The sequence below is a fragment of the Python bivittatus genome, unplaced genomic scaffold (genome assembly GCF_059951505.1).
Source record: "Python bivittatus isolate LINGU-HERP-01145 unplaced genomic scaffold, Pbiv_v1 ctg000570_np1212, whole genome shotgun sequence".
Classification (NCBI taxonomy): Eukaryota; Metazoa; Chordata; class Lepidosauria; order Squamata; family Pythonidae; genus Python; species Python bivittatus.
The window spans coordinates 9,959,948-9,980,969 of NW_028277097.1; the positions used below are offsets into that span (position 1 = coordinate 9,959,948).

The 21,022-nt window shown below is 38.6% G+C and overlaps 2 protein-coding genes across 4 annotated transcripts in view; one reads left to right on the forward strand and one right to left on the reverse strand.

Annotated features, from left to right (window-relative positions):
- Window positions 1–226: 226 nt before the first annotated feature.
- Window positions 227–10,202, reverse strand: SUB1 (SUB1 regulator of transcription). Of its 2 annotated transcripts, XM_025165848.2 has the most exons (7): window positions 10,077–10,152; window positions 7,380–7,434; window positions 7,089–7,155; window positions 6,495–6,515; window positions 5,682–5,801; window positions 2,308–2,416; window positions 227–474 (listed from the first exon to the last, which is right to left on the reverse strand). In XM_025165848.2, exons 3-7 carry the CDS (start codon window positions 7,152–7,154, stop codon window positions 395–397), a joined length of 396 nt encoding a protein of 131 aa, XP_025021616.1. In that variant the 5' UTR covers window position 7,155; window positions 7,380–7,434; window positions 10,077–10,152; the 3' UTR covers window positions 227–394. The 2 variants fall into 2 exon arrangements, with proteins under 2 accessions (XP_025021616.1, XP_007426940.1); XM_007426878.4 differs by lacking the exon at window positions 7,380–7,434 and having other exon boundaries at window positions 10,077–10,202.
- Window positions 10,203–12,990: 2,788 nt separating this feature from the next.
- ZFR (zinc finger RNA binding protein) overlaps window positions 12,991–21,022 on the forward strand; it is a 53,269-nt gene continuing 45,237 nt past the window's right edge. Inside the window, exons 1-2 of one of the 2 annotated variants that reach the window (XR_015798306.1) lie at window positions 12,991–13,260; window positions 13,415–13,499. Coding sequence is in view for 1 of the 2 variants with exons in the window: in XM_088152974.1 (XP_088009100.1) it covers window positions 13,224–13,260; window positions 13,415–13,499 (122 nt within the window). In the remaining variant the exon portion in view is untranslated. The remainder of the gene's footprint in view (window positions 13,261–13,414; window positions 13,500–21,022) is intronic. The other variant, XM_088152974.1, reaches the window with a different exon arrangement.

The window sequence follows — 21,022 nt, forward strand, 5'->3', positions numbered from 1 at the left end:
ATCTTAATAGAAAATGAATAGAAAAAAATTAATAGAAAAGTCCAATTTATAATTAGAGAAAAAATAATAAAAGCATGTATGATCTTCTCTCATTTCAGATTTTTTTCAGTCAAGAAGGCCACCAACAACTATACAGTTACTCAAGTGTATTAATTAAATGTGTTTTATTTTACATCATGATGTGAGAACATAACACCTATTTAATAAAAGTATACACATTTGTAACTTCACTCAGAATACACTTTTAATGCACATTAAAAAAAGCATTCCATCTTACAAATTGTTTGCAATCCAAATATACAATAGCTTGGAAAACAAATAGTTTAGAAAAACGAATGCCAATGTAAAAAGACTACTTAAACCTATAACAGTAGAGTTTCTGTATGGCTCATCTTTACAGTTTTCTTACTGCTTCATCAATATCAGTAATCTGTTCCTTCAGCTGGCTCCACTGTTCTGGATTTAGAGAGATGCCTAAAATAAACCAAAATAAATCCTTGGAGAATAGTACAGATTCATAGTCATGCTATAACCTTAGTTAATTCTGCAACTGCAGAATTCACTACTGCTTCTAGGGATCAACTCCTGATAATTCTAAGCTCTATGTTAAGAAAACTTCAGATTTAAACACACATAATATGAAAAACAAATTGGTGTTAATTGAATCAAATATTCAGGTGCCTTGTATAACTGAACCTCTCAGTAGCTGGCAACGGAAAACAGTGAATTAAAAGGGGAAGAAAATGGGTAATGGAAGTTTCTTGTTTGCATTAATCAACTGTATAACCAGAAAAAAGGTGTGAAACAGTAACAACTTGAGCAATTTCCTTCAAGCTTAACACTGAATTTTCTGAAAGCGAAACTCATAACACTGCGGTACAGGTTTCTTTAAACAATGAAAAAAACTCAAGTATTAATTCATATCTGACTTTTATCAAACCAAGCGTTTCCTTGAGTTGTGAAAAACAAGTTGACTGGAAAACAGTCATGTTAATTTGGCAGGTTTTGCAAAGTAACTCTGCAGAGCCTACTGTTTCAAGGCTTCAAGAAATCACTCACATTATTTTCCAGCCCTGTTTGAAGTGTTTGGACATGCCTTACACAGAACGTAAGAGCAGTTATGTATTTAAAGTATAATAGATTTAAAAACATAAGGAGCCCTGATGTATTACTTCATGCAGAAATTATGCCAGTTACCATCCAGAGCCAAGGCAGTAATAAGGCAACTAATACCTCCTGTCAAATCAGGCCAGCATCAATTCAGACTGCTGTAACTACCCACAAAATGTTGACCTTTTCTGTAACAACACTTCTTGTGCTTCCAATGAAAGCTGCACAAAGACTGCATACAGCACAAATGGGAATGATGAGCAAGACAGCTAATATAAGTAAACCTACTTATTAATAGCACTCTATAACAATTGGCATCTTATTTTATTTATTTTGCATTTGGATAGCATAGCTAGAAGCATAAAATGCCTTGTTCAGACCTACAGTTTGAGAATTTAGATGGGGCATTATAGGCTTTTTCCCAAATATGGAGCTAAATCTTAGAATCACCTCCGATAGTTGCCAAATGAGTTAAAATGAATCAACTCACAGTGAGGACTCAAGTCTTGTATAATGGTAAACCCAAACTGACAGAGTTGGAAAATACATTCAACTTCTGTTTGATTTCTGAAACAAGTGCCATGTAAGCCAGAAAAGGCCCTAAAATTGCTGATGTCAGAGAGATGACAACCTTCCAATAAATCTATGTCAAACATTTCTGAAAGCATCTTCAGGACAGACACACCATTCAAGGAAGCAACAGAGGAACCTAAACGTATTCAGTTGACTACTTCACACAAACGATGACCTAATATGAATCCTTCACAAAAGGCACAGATTCATATGCCAAAATATGGCATTTTGATAGGTGCCTTTCATAATGGCCAACCAGATAAAACAAATACAACAGAATGAGGTAGAAAAATCATCAGCATTACTTCAGTCAACAAACAGATCACATACCTGAAAGCTGTTCTGTGTAAAAACTTGCAAGTTAAAAAAACCTAGCATTTAAGGAGAAAGCTTTTAGCCCAACCAAGCCCCCTTCCTATTATACAACTTTCCTGCCTTCAGGCCTCATTTTGCACTGTCAAAAGACATACCTCTCAGAACTCTGTACAAGACTCTTTCTATTAGCTCTCTTGTAAGTTAACTAGAATGTCTTGTGTTTAGGTCTGGGGCAGATGGGCTTAATATTACAAATACTCAAAGTAGCATCTAAATGTTGATATAGTTGGCATGCAAGCAGATAATTACCTTTTCTGCCAGGTTTCATTTCACCTTCTTGATCCATCCAGTATTCTCTAATATCAATTAGGACTTTACCTTTGAAATCTCGTACATTGACATATCTCATTTTACCAATCTGCAAATAAATTAGAAAGTTCAATCATTACTTCATTAAGCACCCGGAAGTACTCTCTTTAATCACTGTTAATGTTTTGGATATTCAGCAAGAGTTGTAATTTATATTCTAGAGCAAAGGTGACCAGACAATGGTGTGCCTCTGGCTCCCAATTTTTTGGCAATATAATTCTCATTTCTCACCTAAGGACAAATTTTCACCCTGTAAATTGCTATGCCCTCCAAAGTGGCTGAAAATTTCAGCTCCACCCCTTATGGGATGTCACTGGATTAACAGACACATCCCTTTAACTTTTGGAAGAGGAGGTGATTATATACAGTGTGGATCTGGATTCAAAAACAGCCCAGTCCATTCTGGAGACTGGAGAAGTATTTCTTCTCAATGAACTGTCTCAGAGGAGCATATACTGGCACTGCAGAGAGGCAGAATTAGCATTTTTAAAAAATGCCAGGGAAATAGTGTTTCCAAACCAAATTCCATTGTTGCATTTTTCAGAAAAACACATTTTCTTCGGGTAGCTTATTATCTAAGGAGTGTAGAAGAGCATGTGCAGTATCTATTCAATAATGTTTGTGTTTTACTTAGACTGAGAGCGGCTGCCTTAATTGATCAAGACAGAATGCATCACACCAGTGAGTTCTTTCAGAAATATACATGCTTAATATATTTTTTAAAAGATCTGTTCAGAAAGCTACAGATTTAGCAAACGCTAGTGTTCCAAAACTAATACACCAACAAGTAGATTAAGGACTACGGCAGAGAGAATGTAAAGGGTAACATTAATTGGTCCACCTGTCACAATGTCAGCAGGAACCAAAAAGACAACCAGGATTGAACAGGCAAATATATAAAAATAAGAGGGCATGTAAATACTTTTCTAGAAACATTACTGTAAGGCACACAACTATTGGCATACAATTTCAAACATGTTAACCACCAAGTACTGGCTGGCTTATTTTAGGGCACCACCAAGATATGAAAATGTAGAAATGAACGATCAGAAAGCAACAGCTGCAGAACAAATTTCCTGAAACCATTCATGGAGGAAACTATAACATTAACATAATTCTAATGCTACAAAAGTTAATTGCTTTTATTAGCTATCCTACTATAAAAAAAAAAAGAGGGTGAAGAAAACCCATATAGAGACAATCAGTTTAATAATCTGACCGGGTTTTAGATTCTTGTATCAGCCCTTTTCTCTTCTTACAACTGGAATCTAACTTGAACTTAACCCATAAACACATGTATATTTAAGTAAGAGGAAATAAAAGTTGTCATGGAAATCAAAACTCTTGAATTCAAACCACACCTTGAGTATAGCTCAAACTAATCAGCATAAATCACTTTCCTATGTTCCATGATTGTATAATACCTTATAAACATAAAACAAAGGCTACCTAGAATTTAAACTGACAACTCCAAAAAATGAATATTAATTTTCATTAAAAAATAATCTGCTTCCATTACCATAACTATACTGAATCTAAGACTAGAAAACTTAGACCTCTTTTTAGGTAAATATTCTAATACTTTAGGTTTCTATAGCATTATTCAAAAGTACAAAAGGAGCATTATATATCCAGAAAATCTTATAATAACCTGGTATGGTAAACTCACACTATACCATACATGGGCACTAACATGGGCACAAAGTTCAAAGCTGCAACTGAACCAAGAATAACCTAACTTATGCTGTTAAGTATGATGCTACCTGCCAATTATGTCTACACAGTAATGCAAAGATAGATAATTAATATGCTAATCTCGAAACCTTATTTTCTAAATTTCACCTCAAATGCATATTTAAGAATATTATCCAATCTCTCATTCTTATTCCATAAGAAATTATTTAGCCAAAACTATAAAACTTTTCTGCTGTGGCTCCTGCCCTATGGAACATCTTGCCTCCCGAGGTCTGGTGTGCCCCCTCCCTCATGGCCTTCAGAAAAGGGGTTAAATCCTGGCTCTGCCAGAAGGCCTGGGGGCCAGATGGGGGCTCGCATCTGTGGAGATGGCTGGTGGGGTGATGGGTTTGGTTCCCCCCCCAGCATCTTGAACGTTTTAGGGCTAAAATTTACAGGGGGGGGGTTAGGACATTTTTAATGTATGTTTCTATTTTAATTATTTATGGATTTTAGCCATTGTTGGAGGGATTGGTGTTTCTTCCTTTTTTATTATTGTGAACCGCCCAGAGTCACCCGTTGGGGGAGATGGGCGGCATACAAGTTTAACAATAAATAAATTTTTAAAAAAGTCTTGCATAACCTATTTAAAATTGTTTTTACCAAGTGAAATAACATCATTACAGAATCCTATATTCTACATCATAGTTAAGTATATGTTTTCCTTTTGAGCATATCACACAGCAGAGGCTAATTTTTTTACCGAAAATATTTAATCAGCTTCTTTCAGAAATAAACAAGTATATTTCTATACCAGAGAAATCTCTCCCTTTTTCTGGTTGTAACTATTAATATGTAATGCCATAAACCATGAGACAAGACACTTGTTAGGGAAAACTCCACTCTTCCCTACAACTAGGCCAACATAACTGTTGATCATCCCTAAGCTCTGCCAATGGTCCAATAGAAGGTTATGTGCTTTACACTATTAAAACTGGCAGAGAAACTAATTTTGCAAGAACCTAAAGCTTTGGGGCATATGCAGCTTTTTTTCCCCTTTCAACAGCCACAGTAATGTTGTTGGGGAATGAGGGTAGTATTCCAGATGTAAGAAAATTATCCTGAATATGTGTCAGTACCCTGCCTGCATGTACTACATAAACCCTTGTCAGTAGAATGTGGGGAACATGTTAGCTTGCAAAGTTGTTTCTAGATAGAAATCCTTTCTTGCGTTAAGAATGCTGGGGATGAAACTGGGTTTTAGTTGTACTTGTGGCATATTGTCCAAAATATGCTAAACTTTACAGGATGTAAAGATGCAGCAGAAGCAAGGATAGAGAAATATACAGAGGTACTGTATAGTGAATCATGTTGCTATAAACTAGATTTAACTGTATTTTCTTATATCATGCTTATTTCTTTCAGCTTACTATTTCTGGACATTTTCTGCACTTTGAATAAAGTTACTTACTGGGAATATATATAAGTGTAACATAAATTGAATTTATGGTCATGTTAGCATTTCAATATTACTAAGTCCAGAAAGCAAAAAATGAATGTGTTCCTCCAAACAGGGAATCACAAAGTATACCACATGAGAATGTGCCAACCCAGATTCCAATTAACATGTCAGCAATTACCTGAAACATATTCTCATCTCTGTTGCTACTCTGCACGGAGGAGGCTGCACCTCTGGAACTTTCACCAGTCTTCTGTTTCTTTACAGGCTTTTCTGGGGCTGCTTGTTTTTTCCTTTTTTCCTTGGCATTTAAAAATAAAAAAGAAGGACTTACTGGACAAGTACTAGTTTCAGATCATACAGCTAGATCTTTTCCCCACAATTATATAAGAATGGAGAGAGGATTCAAAGACCCAATATTAAGACTCTCTGCTTCTATTGAATGTTACGGCAAGGTTCACACATTATTTCCATTTCTACAGAATGACCCAGAATTGAGGCTTAAAATAAATCTAATCTGTTAAATAGGACAGCAAGAGAAACTGGTTGGAATTAATTTTAAATTGTATTTCACAATTTGTAGTTAAGCTACAGATCTGATACAACTGAACTGAATTTTGGTTTATTCCTCTTCAGCTAGAACCCTAACCAAAGAAGAGAAAAAACAGCATGAGCCAAAGCCTCCAGTTGGCCTCATTTCTTTTCACAAAAGCAGTCCCAACTATGATTTTGAGTTGCAAGTATCAGCCCCATATTTTCCAGAAGTGGTCTCATAAAATAAAGGCTACATTTTATCAGTGGAAAAAATACTTAAGTAGATTTTGAAAAGTAAAAGACACTATGTTCCAACTATAACCACATTTATATTATATCTAAAGAAGGCAGGAGAGCATGAATCTGCAAGTGGAAGAGTTTTATCTGCAGAACAGTTATGAATGGGAAGGAGGCCAATTAGTCTCTACCACAGAATGTGAAGGAGAATCTAATTACTTACCGACAGCAGATGATTCGCATGCTGGAATTTAAAAGAACACAGAACAATGTTAGTATTTGATTATACAGTGTATTTTAGATTAGCAATCAAACTAATACTTGCCATAAAAAGGCCAAATACTTAGCAAAGGCAGAAATTCATCCCTCTCTTGATCCAAGCTTGCTAAAAAAAAAAAAAAAACCACTGAACTGCAACAGCTATCTGAATTAGGCTTCAGTCCTCTACCCACTCAGCAAGGATATTTTAGAATTTTTATTTTAAACTGTATCAATAGACTCAAGAATTTTGACTAGGCAAAGTCAAAAACAAAACAAATCAAGATATTTGCTGTGATTCCAAGAATGACACATCTTTCACCTTAAGTCATAAAAAATAGCACACATGTATTCAGCAAATATTTACTACATAAGAGCAGATCATTTTAATTTCTATTTTAAGAAAATATAGAGTTTAATGAACATATTTCCCTGCCAAAAATATATTTATATGGTTCCCTTCATTTGTAGCTTTTAAACACCAATCCAAGGCCTTTGTCTTAGGGTTTAATTTATGGTTAGCAAGACAATGCAAAAGTGTTTTATATAAAATAATCACCGCTGTATCAGCGTCTGAATCACTGCCAGATGAGCTTGAAGACACAAGTTCCTTTGATTTAGGCATTCTAGGAATAAAAAATGTAGTAAAAAAATAGTACATGCTTCCAATAAAATGAGACTTTCACAATTATGCGAGCATGCATTATCAGGTCACTCCTTCCAACACTACGATTTCAAGCATTCATACAGTGAAGTTCCATTAAGTCAACAAAGCCAGTATGATATAGTGGTTAACATATTAAACCAGGAGCTGGGAGCCCCAGATACCAGTCTATCCACAGAAACTCACTGGGTGACTTTGGACCAGCCACTCTCTCTGCTCCACTTGCCTCACAGGCTTGTTTCTACAGGGAAAAATAGCAGGGAGTGATTTATATGTCACCTCGAGTGCCAGAATGAAAAATACCAAAATAATATTTAAGGATTAGGATACTCAGCTTATTTTAGCACTGAGATTGTATGGAAAAGTGACAGCAGGGGCGCAGTTTGAAAAAAGGATCAAGCTGGGAAGCACAGAATGCTTAGATTTTCAATTTCTTAAGTACAGGTAGTCCCCTGGTTAAGAACGCCCAGGTTACAGACAACCCATAGTTAAGAACAAAGCCTACTGTAGCAAAATTCGAATTAAACACAATGATTTGAGTTAAATACACAATGGTTCAAACATTACACAATACTACTAATACAGTATTATACAATAATACTGTTCCAGCTTACATACAAATTTGACTTAAGGACAGACCTTAGGAACGGAACTCGTTCTTAAACTGGGGACTACCAGTAATACCCACAATTTCTTCTTTCCTCCACATTTTTCATTCTGTATTATAAAGACAGTATATCCGTGTGTCTCCAAAAGTTTCAGCATCACCTTCCAGCATCTCTGACCATTAAGTGGCTGATTGTCACAGATGATGGAAGGTGATCCAAAAGCATCTGGAGACACACAGAGGAGAATCTTTATAGTAAAGAATGAAAAAAAATGTGGAGGAAAGAAAAAGAATAGGTCAAAAGATTATGAGCATAAATATATGCTCAGGGTATCCAGACTGACAGAACAGGTAGTGTAAGGGAGGTGGCTTTCAAGCTCAAGGCTGCAAATGCACATCTAGAAAATATGGAGTGCTAGGAAGTAACCATACTCTCCATCTTCCTTGGGATATAATTTCCTCTACTGACAGAGCCCTATACAAAAATACTATCTGCTTTAAGAAAAAAAAAAGTCCACCTGTTTGTACCATACTTCTGTATATAATACTGCTTGTATTACACTTAAATATAATTCTGTTTGCATTATACTGTACCACAATAAACTACAACTTCCCTCTTCTTCCCCTTTTTCTTTAGCTTTCTTGCCTGAAGAATTCTTAGAAATTCTAAAGAACACAATATTTATTAAACCTTCAGTAGTGTAGTAAAGATTTTGCCTTAATGTGGACTTTGAATTTTGAACCCTAACCCTGCATGGTAATCCTGTTTCTGTTTTTTATGACAAAAGAAAAACACAACAGAAGAAAAAAGTTGAGAAGATGATCAAAAATTTCAGGATGCCAAAGCTACAGACTTATTGGGTAGAAGAAAAAGCATCTCTATATGATATTTGAAATACAGTAACAGATTAATGGAGAAAAATTTTTAAAACTGTGTAATAATACAGAGTGAAAAATAATTAATACAGAATGGACAAAAATCTAACAATTGCAAAAGAGTGCTTATACCACGCTTTCCCTTAACTGTAAAGAAAGTAAAAATGATCCTACTGAGAATCCCTGCAAAACATAACTTGTCATTAAAACAGGAATACAAATTAGAGTGCCAAGTACTCTAGGACATAATAGCAAAACCGTAAAATAACAGTTAGAGAACTGTAATTATGCTTGCTGTTTTGCTTGAGCTGGGAAGCAGGCAGCAATACTGGAGTGTAAAAAACAGACAAGAATGAAGGTATTCCAGTCCCATTTAGAGGTTTAATGTTCTTTCTGATGAATTAAACAAATTTAAGGGTTTCTTATCACACTCCTAATATACAAAGTCAACTCGAGTTCATAGAAATGTATGCAATGATAAATTTGCCAGTCCATAAACCATTATGCAAAGCATGAGCCAAAGAGGATACCACAAGATGCAGACCTTCCTACCAAGAAGTAAACAACCGGAGATGACACTGAGGCCACAAAGCCTCAGTGGGTCCTCACGATTGTTCGCTGGGATTTTAATATTGCATTATATTTCAGTGTAGGCTGGCCAATCATTTTGATGTCACAGACCCCTGAGAGGGTCTTGGGGGACCTCCAAGGATCCTCGGATCACATCTCGAGAAACGCTGCTCTAACTGGAAACGGACCCCACAACTGGACAGAATGGCCTGAAAGGCACAGGCGGGTTTGGAAGTTGTGGGAACAGCAGAAGCGATCCTGACTAAGAAGGGAAAAGGGTTAGTAGCGAGTGAGGGCAGAAGGTGAGTGAGGGGAAGCAGGGGGCAGCGCGTGTACCCCCACCAGGGCTCCTCTGACAACCAGCCCGGCCCATTTGGAGGCCCGCAGGTCGAAGGACATGCAGGCACGAGCGAGCAGGCGCGGGAGGAGCGGAGGGGCCGTCGGCGCCGAGGACGGAAAAGGCTCGCCAGCACCCCGCCTGAAGGGGAGATGGGGATCCCCTCAGACTGGTCAGGAGGGGGCGGATCCCAGCCGCCATTTTATCCCTCCCTCCCTTCGATGCCTTCGCTGCCCCCCTTCTCCGACACGGCAGGTTTGGGACCAGAAACGAGGAAAGGCAGGTCCGGCCGGGCCCCTTCCCCGGTTCGTGGGGATCCGCTCGTTCCCCACCGCACCTTCTCCGGATGGAGCAATTCCCCGGCCTTTTCTGGGGAATTCCGAGATAGCAACATGGCGGCCTCAACCGTTCCGCTGCGCATTCCGCTCTCACAGCCCATTCCCGCCTCCCTGACAGAAAACCCGGGGGGGGGAGAAGGGAAGCGCGCACTCACATTCCACTCGCGTCCTTCCACTCCGGTCTTGCTAACGTCTCCTTGCCTCTCGGGTAGTCCCAGCACTACTGGAAAAACGGAAGTGACGTTTGTGGCAAACCCCGCCTATTCCCGACCACCACGTGGTGGTGAGAAGGATGCCCCTTCAGTCGCGCGAGAGGCGCACTGTGAGAGGGAAGGTTGTGCTGGGTGCTGCGTTTCTTGATGCTTCGCAGCTGTTCTCCCTGCGCCGCTTCATTAAAACAGCTTTCCTAATAAGGCAGCCTCGCGAGGTTCTGAAGTTTACCTATCATACCTTCGGATGCCATGGTGGCTTTTTGGTTGGGTATGACAGTCGTTCACTCCATCTGTGGGATGCGCTTATACGCGCTAGGATCTGTCTGCACCGTTTAATTGTTGCGCAAGGACAAAGCCACCCCCGAGCGTTCGTAAGCTCTTAGTTTAACAAGCGAGCAATACAGTATTTCCATCCGTTCGTAGCTGCATTTTGGGAGAAGGACTTCACAATACCTGCACGAGCAGAGTTCACCTATTGCACCACATGTTAGTTCAGTTAACCATTGTTTATTAAATAAAGCACAATTTGTGCGGTTTACACTACAGGCAAAGAGACTTAGTATAATACGTGAAGCAGTCATTTTCTAACCCATAATTACGCTATTGCTTTCCAATTTTCTGTGATCAGAAAAAAGAGTTATTGATAGAGATGAACTCCAGGGCCTTTCATTTCCATGGTGTCAGAAGGCTGTTGAGCTTACTTAATTTTGTGACTTGTAAACCACTTCTTAAGTGAATTCTTTGAATTCATCAAAATCCAGAGCAAAATAAAGGGTTGCAATTGCTAATCCAAGTTGTAGAGTTTTATTTTCCTGGTGGTTAAAGGCCACGGATCCAAACTATGGTCCATTTTTCCTCTTTCTCAAGGATGGGAAGCTGGATATGAAGACGTTTACTAGTTTGGGCCTTTGCTGTGACTGATCTACGCTCCAAAACCTAAGCACGGACATCTAGAATTGGAACCAGCAACCATCTCAGATTTTTAAACCTGGAAGGGAGACATTTTTTTCAATATGAAACGTCAGGGTATTTGTTGGGGTCCACTGAAATCCCTTTCTCTCTCCATTCTTTGTACAAAAGGTGAAATGCAGTTGCTAGGCTGCTCTTGACCACAATGACTACTACTAGGACTATGCAATACTTTGAATTCAAAGGTGAAAAGGTGCTTCATAACGTGCAAGTGTGCTCACATAGCTGTAGGCATCCATGGGTAACCATGAAAATGAAGAAATGAGATGTGTGGTTATACCACCATGCAAACCCTGCCCTTTTGTACTTGTATCCTGATGTCAGATGCAAGCAGGTGAATCACAGGGCTTGCATCACATTTCATCACTTGCCATTCCCCCATTCGAGCTATGTATGTAGTGCTTGTCTAGAAATTCTTACAGCTGTTGCATCTTCTCCTACCTGGCTGCTGTGTGACCCTGGAAAAAGATGCCTTTGGTGTTGGAGATGGCTGCTATGCAGAGGTGTCATCACGATATGGTATGCAACGCACATAAAAAATAGGCACAGCTTTGATCACACTATCAGGTCTGCCATCTCAACTTTTAACCATACTGTACAAATATCCCTGTTGCTATGTGTGTGATCCTGTACATGCCAAAACACTTCTTTGCCTTTGAAGCTGAAGTGGTACACAGCCATATCAGTAGGGTATAGGGAGGAAATGTATTATGGTTTCAATGCTGAAAGTTAAGTTTTCATATAGAAATTGTCTAAAAATACATGGAAGAATTATTGCTGTGCTACTGGCACCTGCCAAAATTAGAATGCAGGGATAGTATAATATAATAAATAACTTGGGGTGATAAAGTGAGATCTGCTAATAGCATATTTATTCACTTGGCATATTTGTTATTGTCAAATAATGTCACAGAAACATGCTTTTAACTGTGTCATTTCTCTAGAGTGGTGTTTCTTAAAGTGTGGTCCTAGGACCCCTGGGGGTCCAAGACCCTCCTAGGGGTCCAAAAAATCAAAATTATTTACCAGCCTATGTTGAAAAATAATACAATATTAAAATCACATCAAATAATTGTGAGAAGCGGTAGCAGCAGCTAATGCATCAATTTTAATTTTTAATACGGTAAATATTGATAAATATAACACATACAAACAAAAGATCTTTTGGGGTTCTCCATAATTTTTAAAAGTGAGAAGAGATTCTGAGAAAAAAAAGTTTAAGAAATGCTGCTTTAGAGCACAGGGCAACTTTGCTTAGGACAATAGGCAGACCCTGAGCCACATTTTAATGAATGCCCTAAAATCGACCTAAGGTATTTAAAAAAAAAAAAAGTCCCTAAACCTGCCTCCTTCACACATAAGGCCCAGCTCTACCCAATTAGGTCCTTGCAATCCTGAATGTTAAGGGTGAATCTCCCACAGCTGGAAGGTGGCCCATCACAGATTAAGAGCAAGAGTTTTCAGAATCTAATATAAATTGATAATTCAAATCCAAACCGCTCGACACCCTCTTCATTCTCTAAAACTGATTATCAGCACAAGGAGTATGTAACCCTATTATACTTTATTCTTCCCCAAACTTATCTAATGTGGTTTGTTTGGCTGAAGCTCAGTATGTTGTAAAAGCACTGTCATTTCTATAAGCAATGGTTTAATGTGCTAACCAACCCAGTCAATTATTTTCCATCTGATTAGGTTTAAGCAAACTATGACTTAATACAACGTGTGAACACAGCCTTAGCTTGATGTATCATGCGTCCGCAAGACATTCTTCTACGCTTCTCCAGGTAATCCGCTTGGGTGCGCGAGAGCACTACCCCCAACGAAACTACATTTCCCGGGAAACCCCACGCAACCACCCCTCACGTACCGCGCCGCCACGGCCTAGCGTAAGCAACCCGGCAGACGAACTACATTTCCCGCCGCTCTTTTCTCTCCTGCCCTAAGCGGCGCATGCGCAGCGGCGAGGCCTGGCTCCTTCACATCGTCGTTGGAATCGTATCGGTGGATGGTGCGATCGGGGACTGGTGAGGCGACTTAGCGATCGCGTGCGACGACCAAGGACTGCGACCGACAGACCGAGAGAGTTTTCACCGCCGCCATTTCGGTCAGCCCGGCCCCATGATTCCCATATGCCCGGTAGTTTCTTTCACCTATGGTGAGTAACGGCCCCGGGCGAGCCGGGGGAAAGGGCGGCGAGGGGAGCGGCGGCCGCTGAGGGGAGGGGGCGCGTTGCCTCAGGAGTTGGCTCTGATGAGGCCCCTTTCTTTCTCCCCCTCTCTCCCGTCCCGCACGCCATGTCGTCGCTGCAGTGCCCAGCCGGCTGGGGGAAGATGCCAAAATGGCCACCGGCAACTACTTCGGATTCACCCACACCGGGGCCGCTGCTCAGTATAGGTAAAGGCGCCTCGGGCTGCTGCGGGAGGCCTGGGAGAGGAGGCGGCTTCTGCGCTGACCCCGCCCCGGCGTGTGGGGCTGCTGCTGCTGCTGCGGGCGCGCGGAGGCCGACGGTGCTGGCGCTGCTGCTGCTGCTGCTGCTGCTGCTGATGTCGCCTCGGTCCCGCGAAAGGGGCCGGCGCCCGAGAGCTCAGGCTGCCTCCGGCCCGCGCGGCCGGGAGTCTTCGCGGGCAGGTGTCGGAGCCGCCGCCGCCCAACTCACCCCCGCAGGACTTGGGGAGCCCCCACCCCCGCTCTCATTCAGCCGTCCGCCACCGGAGGCCACGAGCGAGGATGCGGCGCACCTGAGAGGGACGCCGTGGCGCTGCTCCGTCGCCCAGTCACACCCACGCCCCTGTGTAGCCCTTCAGCCGCTAATGGCGACTTGCGTCCAGGCCGAAGGGAGGGTACCCAAGTTCTCCCAAAGAGTGTTTCTCTCATCCCGGTTCAAGGGGCTTGGGTTCTCTGTACCTCTCGGTATACCCTAAACGGGTTTCCTGATTTATTTATTTATTTAATCAATCTGTGTGGCGGCCCATCTCAGCAAGTGACTCTGGACAGGGAACAATCTTAAAAAAAAATTAAAAGCAAATTTCCATCATAAGTACAAAAATTAAAATAACACCGCAAAAATCAGCGTTACTCAGATGGTTCCAGGGAGCCCCTGAATAACCAAAACCAGAGTTCTGTACCATTTCGGAGGGTGGTCCAATCCATGACTATGCTGAATTAAATTCCAGCGAGTTAGCGGGATTCCCCCCCCCCCCGCCAAGACTGTGGTTTTAAAAATTAATTTATTGCAGTTGAAATATTTGTAGACCAGCCAGATAAATTAGGAAACCTTTTATTACTTGAGCTTAGATCCTTAGAGGAGATTACACAAGGAAATTGGAGAGTTTCTGATCACTACTGCCTAGCAGCCTCTTATAAAATTGGTAGGGATATTCTGGAAAGGTGCTTTCTTCATTTGTAATAGAGTGAGACTGGAATACCATACCTTGTCTTCCATGTGCATAAAATATACATGCAGGATAGAACTGTTTATGTAAATATGTTTATCATTTGTACACATCTGCATGTATTCAATTAATGAAAACAGTTTCTAATTGTATACAGGTAGTCCCCAGGTTAAGAATGCCTGGTTTACAGACCACCCATAGTTAAGAATGGAGCCAATTGTAGGAAAATTTGAGTTAATTACACAATACAGTATTATACAATAATAATGTTCTGGCTTACATACAAATTTGACTTAAGGACAGACCTTGGGAACAGAACTCATTCTTAAATTAGGGACTACCTGTATTTGTAAATATCTCCTTGACTGAAGTATTTAATCACAGAAGAGGGACAGCCAGTTTGGTCTAGTGATTAAGACATCAGGCTAGAAACCAGGGTACTCTGAGCTCTAGTCCTGCCTTAGGCATGAAAGCCGGCTGGGTGACTTTGAGCAGTCACTCTCTTAGCCCAACTTACCTCATAGGGTTGTTGTTGTGAGGAAAATAGGAGGAGGGAGCATTCGGTATTAGGTATGTTTGCTGCCTTGAGGGATATTTTATTTTTCTTTCATATTTACAATAGTGGTGTGCAGCATTTTATAATCCAAACAGGGTATTTTCAGTTTGAAAATGTTCCATGCTCAAAACATGTGGTATGGTCAAGATACTAGCACTAATGTCACACCAGTCCATTCATGATCCAGCTGGTTTGAATTTGAACTGTTCTGCATACACTTACTTCACAACAACTCAAAGGTAGACTGGGATGAGAAGTATCAACTGGCTTAAAGTCACCAGTCAGCACAGATATTGAATCAGGAGTTGAATCTGAGTCTTTCTAGTCCAATTTCTTAAGCTTCACACTACTCTGTCTATACATATATATACCGACAGAATTTCAAAGATAGGCATTTCTTTTTCAAATGGTAATAATGTGTTTATGTATTTTATTTATAATTTTTGACTTAAATAACACCTGACCTCAATCAACCCTGGGTGGTTCACAGTATTAATTTGAAATAGATCTAGGAACTAAGTCTCATTCAGCATTTAGCTAGATTTTTTATCTTGTGTTTAATTTAATTCCTCAATCTTCCATTATTTATTTAGCTTTTCTCATTTGATTTTGTGAAAGTTGTCAGCTATATTTTGATACCTATATCTGAACTAAAAATGAATATCTGTTTTGCAAAAATAACATAATTAATTGAGCCTCTGGTTTAAATCTTATCTAGGCAGAGAAAAGTGAAATAGGGAGGCAGAAAATACGAAAGAAAAAAGTCTAAAATAATCTAATTCAGTGCCATTTAAAGAACAAACAATAATTAAAATGATCAAAATGTGTTAATAACACAAATTATTATACATATTAATTTGTGTTATGATTAACACATTTTGATAAGCCAAAGCACTTGGCATAATTTTATAATTTCATAATACTTGTTTTTTAAGAGAAGGGCAATATTTCTCTTTTTTTTAATTGAGATTTTTTATTTATTTATTTATTATTTATTTATTTATTACATTTTTCAACCGCCCATCTCCCCCCAATGGGGGAACTCTGGGCGATTCACAACAAACATTAAAAACATAAAATATATAAATACATAAATACATAAAACCTTAATTAAAAACCCTACAAGATTCCCTGAATTGTATGGGCAGTAGCTAAGGTGAAACTGAGTGACTTCTAAAGACACAACAAATTACTTATAATAAATAGTATTTTAAAATCTGCTATTACAATGGAAGAAAAGTATCTGAAGAATCTGTGAAGATGTAGCATGGTGGTCAGTCTCTCCCCCATGCTTAAGAAATGGGGCATTTTGTTAGGTCAAATTATGGACCATGGAGTTTTAGTCACATGAAAGTGTAATGATTTTAGTGTGTAGCTGATAAATAGAATGATAGCATTAGTTATTTCACTTTAGTCATTCATGAGGTTTTCTTCACGTACATTTGAACATTTTTTTAAATTTTAATTCGGAGTAAATTTAAAGGAAATTGCCTTGTAATTCTTTTTTGCTGAATGTTGATGAAACTTTACCTTTTCTGTTTTATGGATTTTAGGTTATATTAGAAATAAAGGTGTTAAGTAGTATTTAAAGCTGACATTGGGTATATTCACAGTAAGCACATTCTTCATTTATTTATATACTGTTGTTCGTTTCAAGAGCTGCATGTTTCACTCCAAACTCTGTTAAAACTGCGTGTTTTTAAATTAAAGATAGTCTGGGAGCCAAAAGACTGTGTGTGAAAACTGTTTTGTTCATATAGAGGATAGTGTATTATGCAATAAGACAATTAGTAATAAACAAGCATGTTACTAATCATTGTAATTTCTCCTGGTTGGTTGTTCCAGTTACCAGGAACCATTAGGAAATTAGGAAATCATCATTTGGTTAAAATAAACAAAACGTTAATGTTATGTCCCTATTGGTTTTATAACTTTTTTCTTGGTTTGTTACTCTCTTAATAAGTTGGGATTTATTCTTGGATTATGATTCTTGGCTTGTAGTGAAGTGACAAACTAGAAATTCTATTTGGATGTAATGCTACTTGGTGATTACTGTTTAGTTTAGCTGCTCCTAGTGGCAGGAGGAGCAAAGTGGAGCTATTGGGCAACATACTTAAGCTTTCTTGGCTGGTGTTCATTAATAATAATTATGGCATATTATTAAGTTCAAACTTGCCGAAGATGGATCCTGGGTTTTTTTGTTTGTTTTCTTTGTTTTGAAATTCTGCTTTGCATAGACATCTGAAAGGCTTTGGAAGAGGGGACAAACGATTTTCTGTCTTTAGGGAACATTCTGCACGTTTTTGAGTTCTGGCATTAGAACTGGAATGCCGCCTTAATATTTCTGAGAGATAATATGAATAACTTTCAGTACACTTCTTTTGATCTGGTTTTATCACAGAAAAGCAAGAAAGTTCTTGAGAATTCTGTAGGAAGTTGGAGACTTATTTAGAATACACGATTATTCTATTCCATGTGTAAGAATTCCAGGTCAGTGTTTTTTCCAATCATACTATTAAAAATTGCATTTCCAGATTGACAAACCTTCCCATTACATGTTTCAAACACATTTATGACCATACAAACCCAAAATTCTTTTTCCAGTTCCATAATTACTAGAAAATTGCTATTATTAGATTCACCTTGTCATGTCACTATACTGTATTATGCTGACATTTTAGTCAACTCAATTACTCGTTATATATTCTGAATTTTATACTCAGCAGGAAAACACTCTAGTTGATTATTTATTTTGATTTTTTTTTTTTTACTTCTCAGATAAGGACTTTGTTTTTTTTAGAACTCCTCTTCGTTTATGCTAAACCTACCATTCTGGAGAGCTCTGGAACATACAATTTTTTACCCAGACCAGAGGTGGTCTGATTGGTTTCTGAAAGTTAATCTTCTGAACTGGTTCTAATTTGAACTTCCCAGAATTACTTAGAAACCCATAGAATGACACTTCTTCATACAATTATACCAGAGTAAGAGTAGATTCAGTAGCAGGGGTAGGCAACCTTCTTGGGGTAATATAAAATGGCTGCCAGGGAAAAAGAACTTGCCCACTCACAAAATGGCTGGCCAATCCCAAAACAATGAGTTACCACAGGGCAATCTAGGGCTTACCGAGATTACCTAGGAATCCCTTTAGATTGCTTTCTGCATTTCACAAAACTCAGTCCAGAATATCACAAACCTAATTTTGGACAGTCTATCCTGGAAATACACAAACCGCTATAGAATGTTTGGCATGACCCTTTCTGAGGAAAAAGAGTTGTTTAAGAGCCTAGTTACTCCCACACAGAACATTTTGCATATTGTAACAAAACATTCTTATGTTCCAAAGTTTTGTCCTGAGCTGAAAGAAAAATGGGGTGTTTCAAGGTCCTGTGATCCCACAATTGGCTTGTTTGTTTGCTTTTACATTCTTCCAGACATGGAGATATAGTGCATTAGCCATTGACACACCAGACTCTCATTCCATCTCTGCTGCCCTTAGTTAGAGGTGAGAGATAGTTAAACATATATTAAAAGATTGAGAAACATTTTAGATGCTTAAAAATTCCTTTTGCCTGTCTGATATATAGATAGATTTACTGTTGCTTTAAATTTGCTGCTTGCTTGCTTCTTGTTACTATGGGTATATGTAGTACTTTCTTTTTCATACAGGAACTCAAGATGCAAAATTGTCTATTAAGATTCAGATAACCCTGGAAGTTATTTTATTTGTTGTTTTATTGTTCATGGGTTGTGTTTAAGTAAATATATTGTTACTTCTTTGCTGAGCTCAGTGCTATGAATTGCATTTCTACAGGCAGCTGAGGATGAAAAAAGCACACTTTGTTTCTGTTATTTGCTGTGGATTTTTTTAAAAAAGATTTTTAAATCTTTTTTTTTTAATATCTGATTTTTATTTGAGTAGAGTCATGTTCCTTACAAATAATACCAGTTTTCCTCTGGATCACAGTGATCTAAGAGTAGCTTGGCAGTTTTCTCAAGGTAAATTAGTTTTATGTTTTCTACTTACAAGAATATTTTTAAAATGAGAGCCAGTTTGGTCTAGTGGTTAAGGCTCCAGGCTAGAAAGCAGGAGACTGTGAGTTCTAGTGCCACCTTAGGCATGAAAGCCAGCTGGATCACTTTGGACCAGTCATTGTCTCTCAGCCCACCTTACCTCACAGTGGTGTTGTATGGAAAATAGAAAGAAGGAGTATTAGATATGTTCGCTGCCTTGAGTTATTTATAAAAATAATAAAGCTGGGATTTAAAAAATCTTATATATATATTCCTTGGTTAACAATGCTAATTGGGACTGGAAACTCCATCGTTAAGCGACACATTTGTAAGTCAAAAAACCATTTGTAAGTCAAAAAACCACTAAGTGACCATGCCACTTAACAAGAGCAGTTTAAGCAGTCCCAGTTACCATAGTTAAGCAAGGACCTTGCATGACTGCGGCTTGGGACTTCCTGCCAGCTTCCCCATTGACTTTGCTTGTTGAAAGCCAGCAGCGAAAGTCACTAATCACAATCACATGACCACAGGGATGCTGCAACAGCCATAAGTATGAGGACCGGTTGTAACTACCACTCATATAGCGCCATCATAAGCTCGAACGGTCACTGAATGAGTGGTCATTAAACAAGAACCACCTATAATACTTCTGGATTTTAAATAATACTATATAAATAATACTCCTGTCACAACATGGATTCTTCGTGAAGATCTTAATGTCTATTGTATGGAAGAAACTACGAAAGTCTCTCATCCACTGAACTCTATAAATCAAATTTTGTTTCAAAATTTACCTAGAGTTTAATCTGTACTTTGAAGTATAAATGAATAAACATATGGGTCCCTTTTTAGGAATAAACATTTTATTTCAAACAATCGTATTCAGTGAGCTGGTAACATAGTAACACATTGTTAATAGCAATTTAAGGCATCTTCTATATGGCAGTCCTGCAAGTAACCTGGTCCCATGCCATGCATTGCCTTATAAGTAACCACCATTACCTTGAATTGAACCAGAAGCATATTGGCAGCCAGCGCAGGTCACAGAACAGATCTGGGACATGTGTGAATCAGTTGATTGAGATGCTTTAGTTGCCTTGTAGGTTTTAAAAGACAGAGTATAAATATCCTATAAATATTATTAGTTAAATAATCTCATCCCTTTGTTCTTTGGACTTTGGAAAGATATTTTAAAAACTAAAATGTTTACACTGCAATACAGGTTTGGTACAAAGTCAGTAAGTCTTTGCAGTTCTCATAATGTACCTGTTACATTAGTGATTCTTCACTGAATTTAGTCAGAATACAGGTAATCCTCATTTAGCTGCTGCCTCATACAGCAACCGTTTGTAGTTATGACAGTGATGAAAAGTTACTTTGCTACCAATCCTTACTTATGACTGTAATAGGTCTGTAAAGCGAAGGAAAGCTGAAGTAAGATCATAAACAGAATTGCAGTTTCACTTAGTGACCACTTAACGCTTGCTTGTCCCAATTGTCACTAAACAGGGACTACCTGTAGTAATTTAGGAAATAAGTCTGAAGAAAGTAAGGTTTAATTAGAATGCAGCTTTTATCTAGAGAGTACAATTACTTAGAATAATCATGAGAATAAAATAATCCCCCCCCCCATTTTATCAGTAGTTCTATCAGTTTAGACATTTTGTAAGGTAAGTATAGAAAAGAGTATCAACTTTCTTTACAAACTGACCCCATATAAAGTTTGACATTTATTTATACAGTTGATAGGCTTCCCAACAGCGCTGATACTTTGATATAACTACAAGGATACAAAACCAGAGTCTTTTGGAATGGGCAGCATAATAAATTTAATAAAATGAATTAATTAAATAAAAACATTTATGACACACATAAATGGCTCATGGCCAATATATGGTGGAGAATAAGAAAAATAAAGCATAACTGAAATGATGAATTGCAAATGGTGGCTAGTA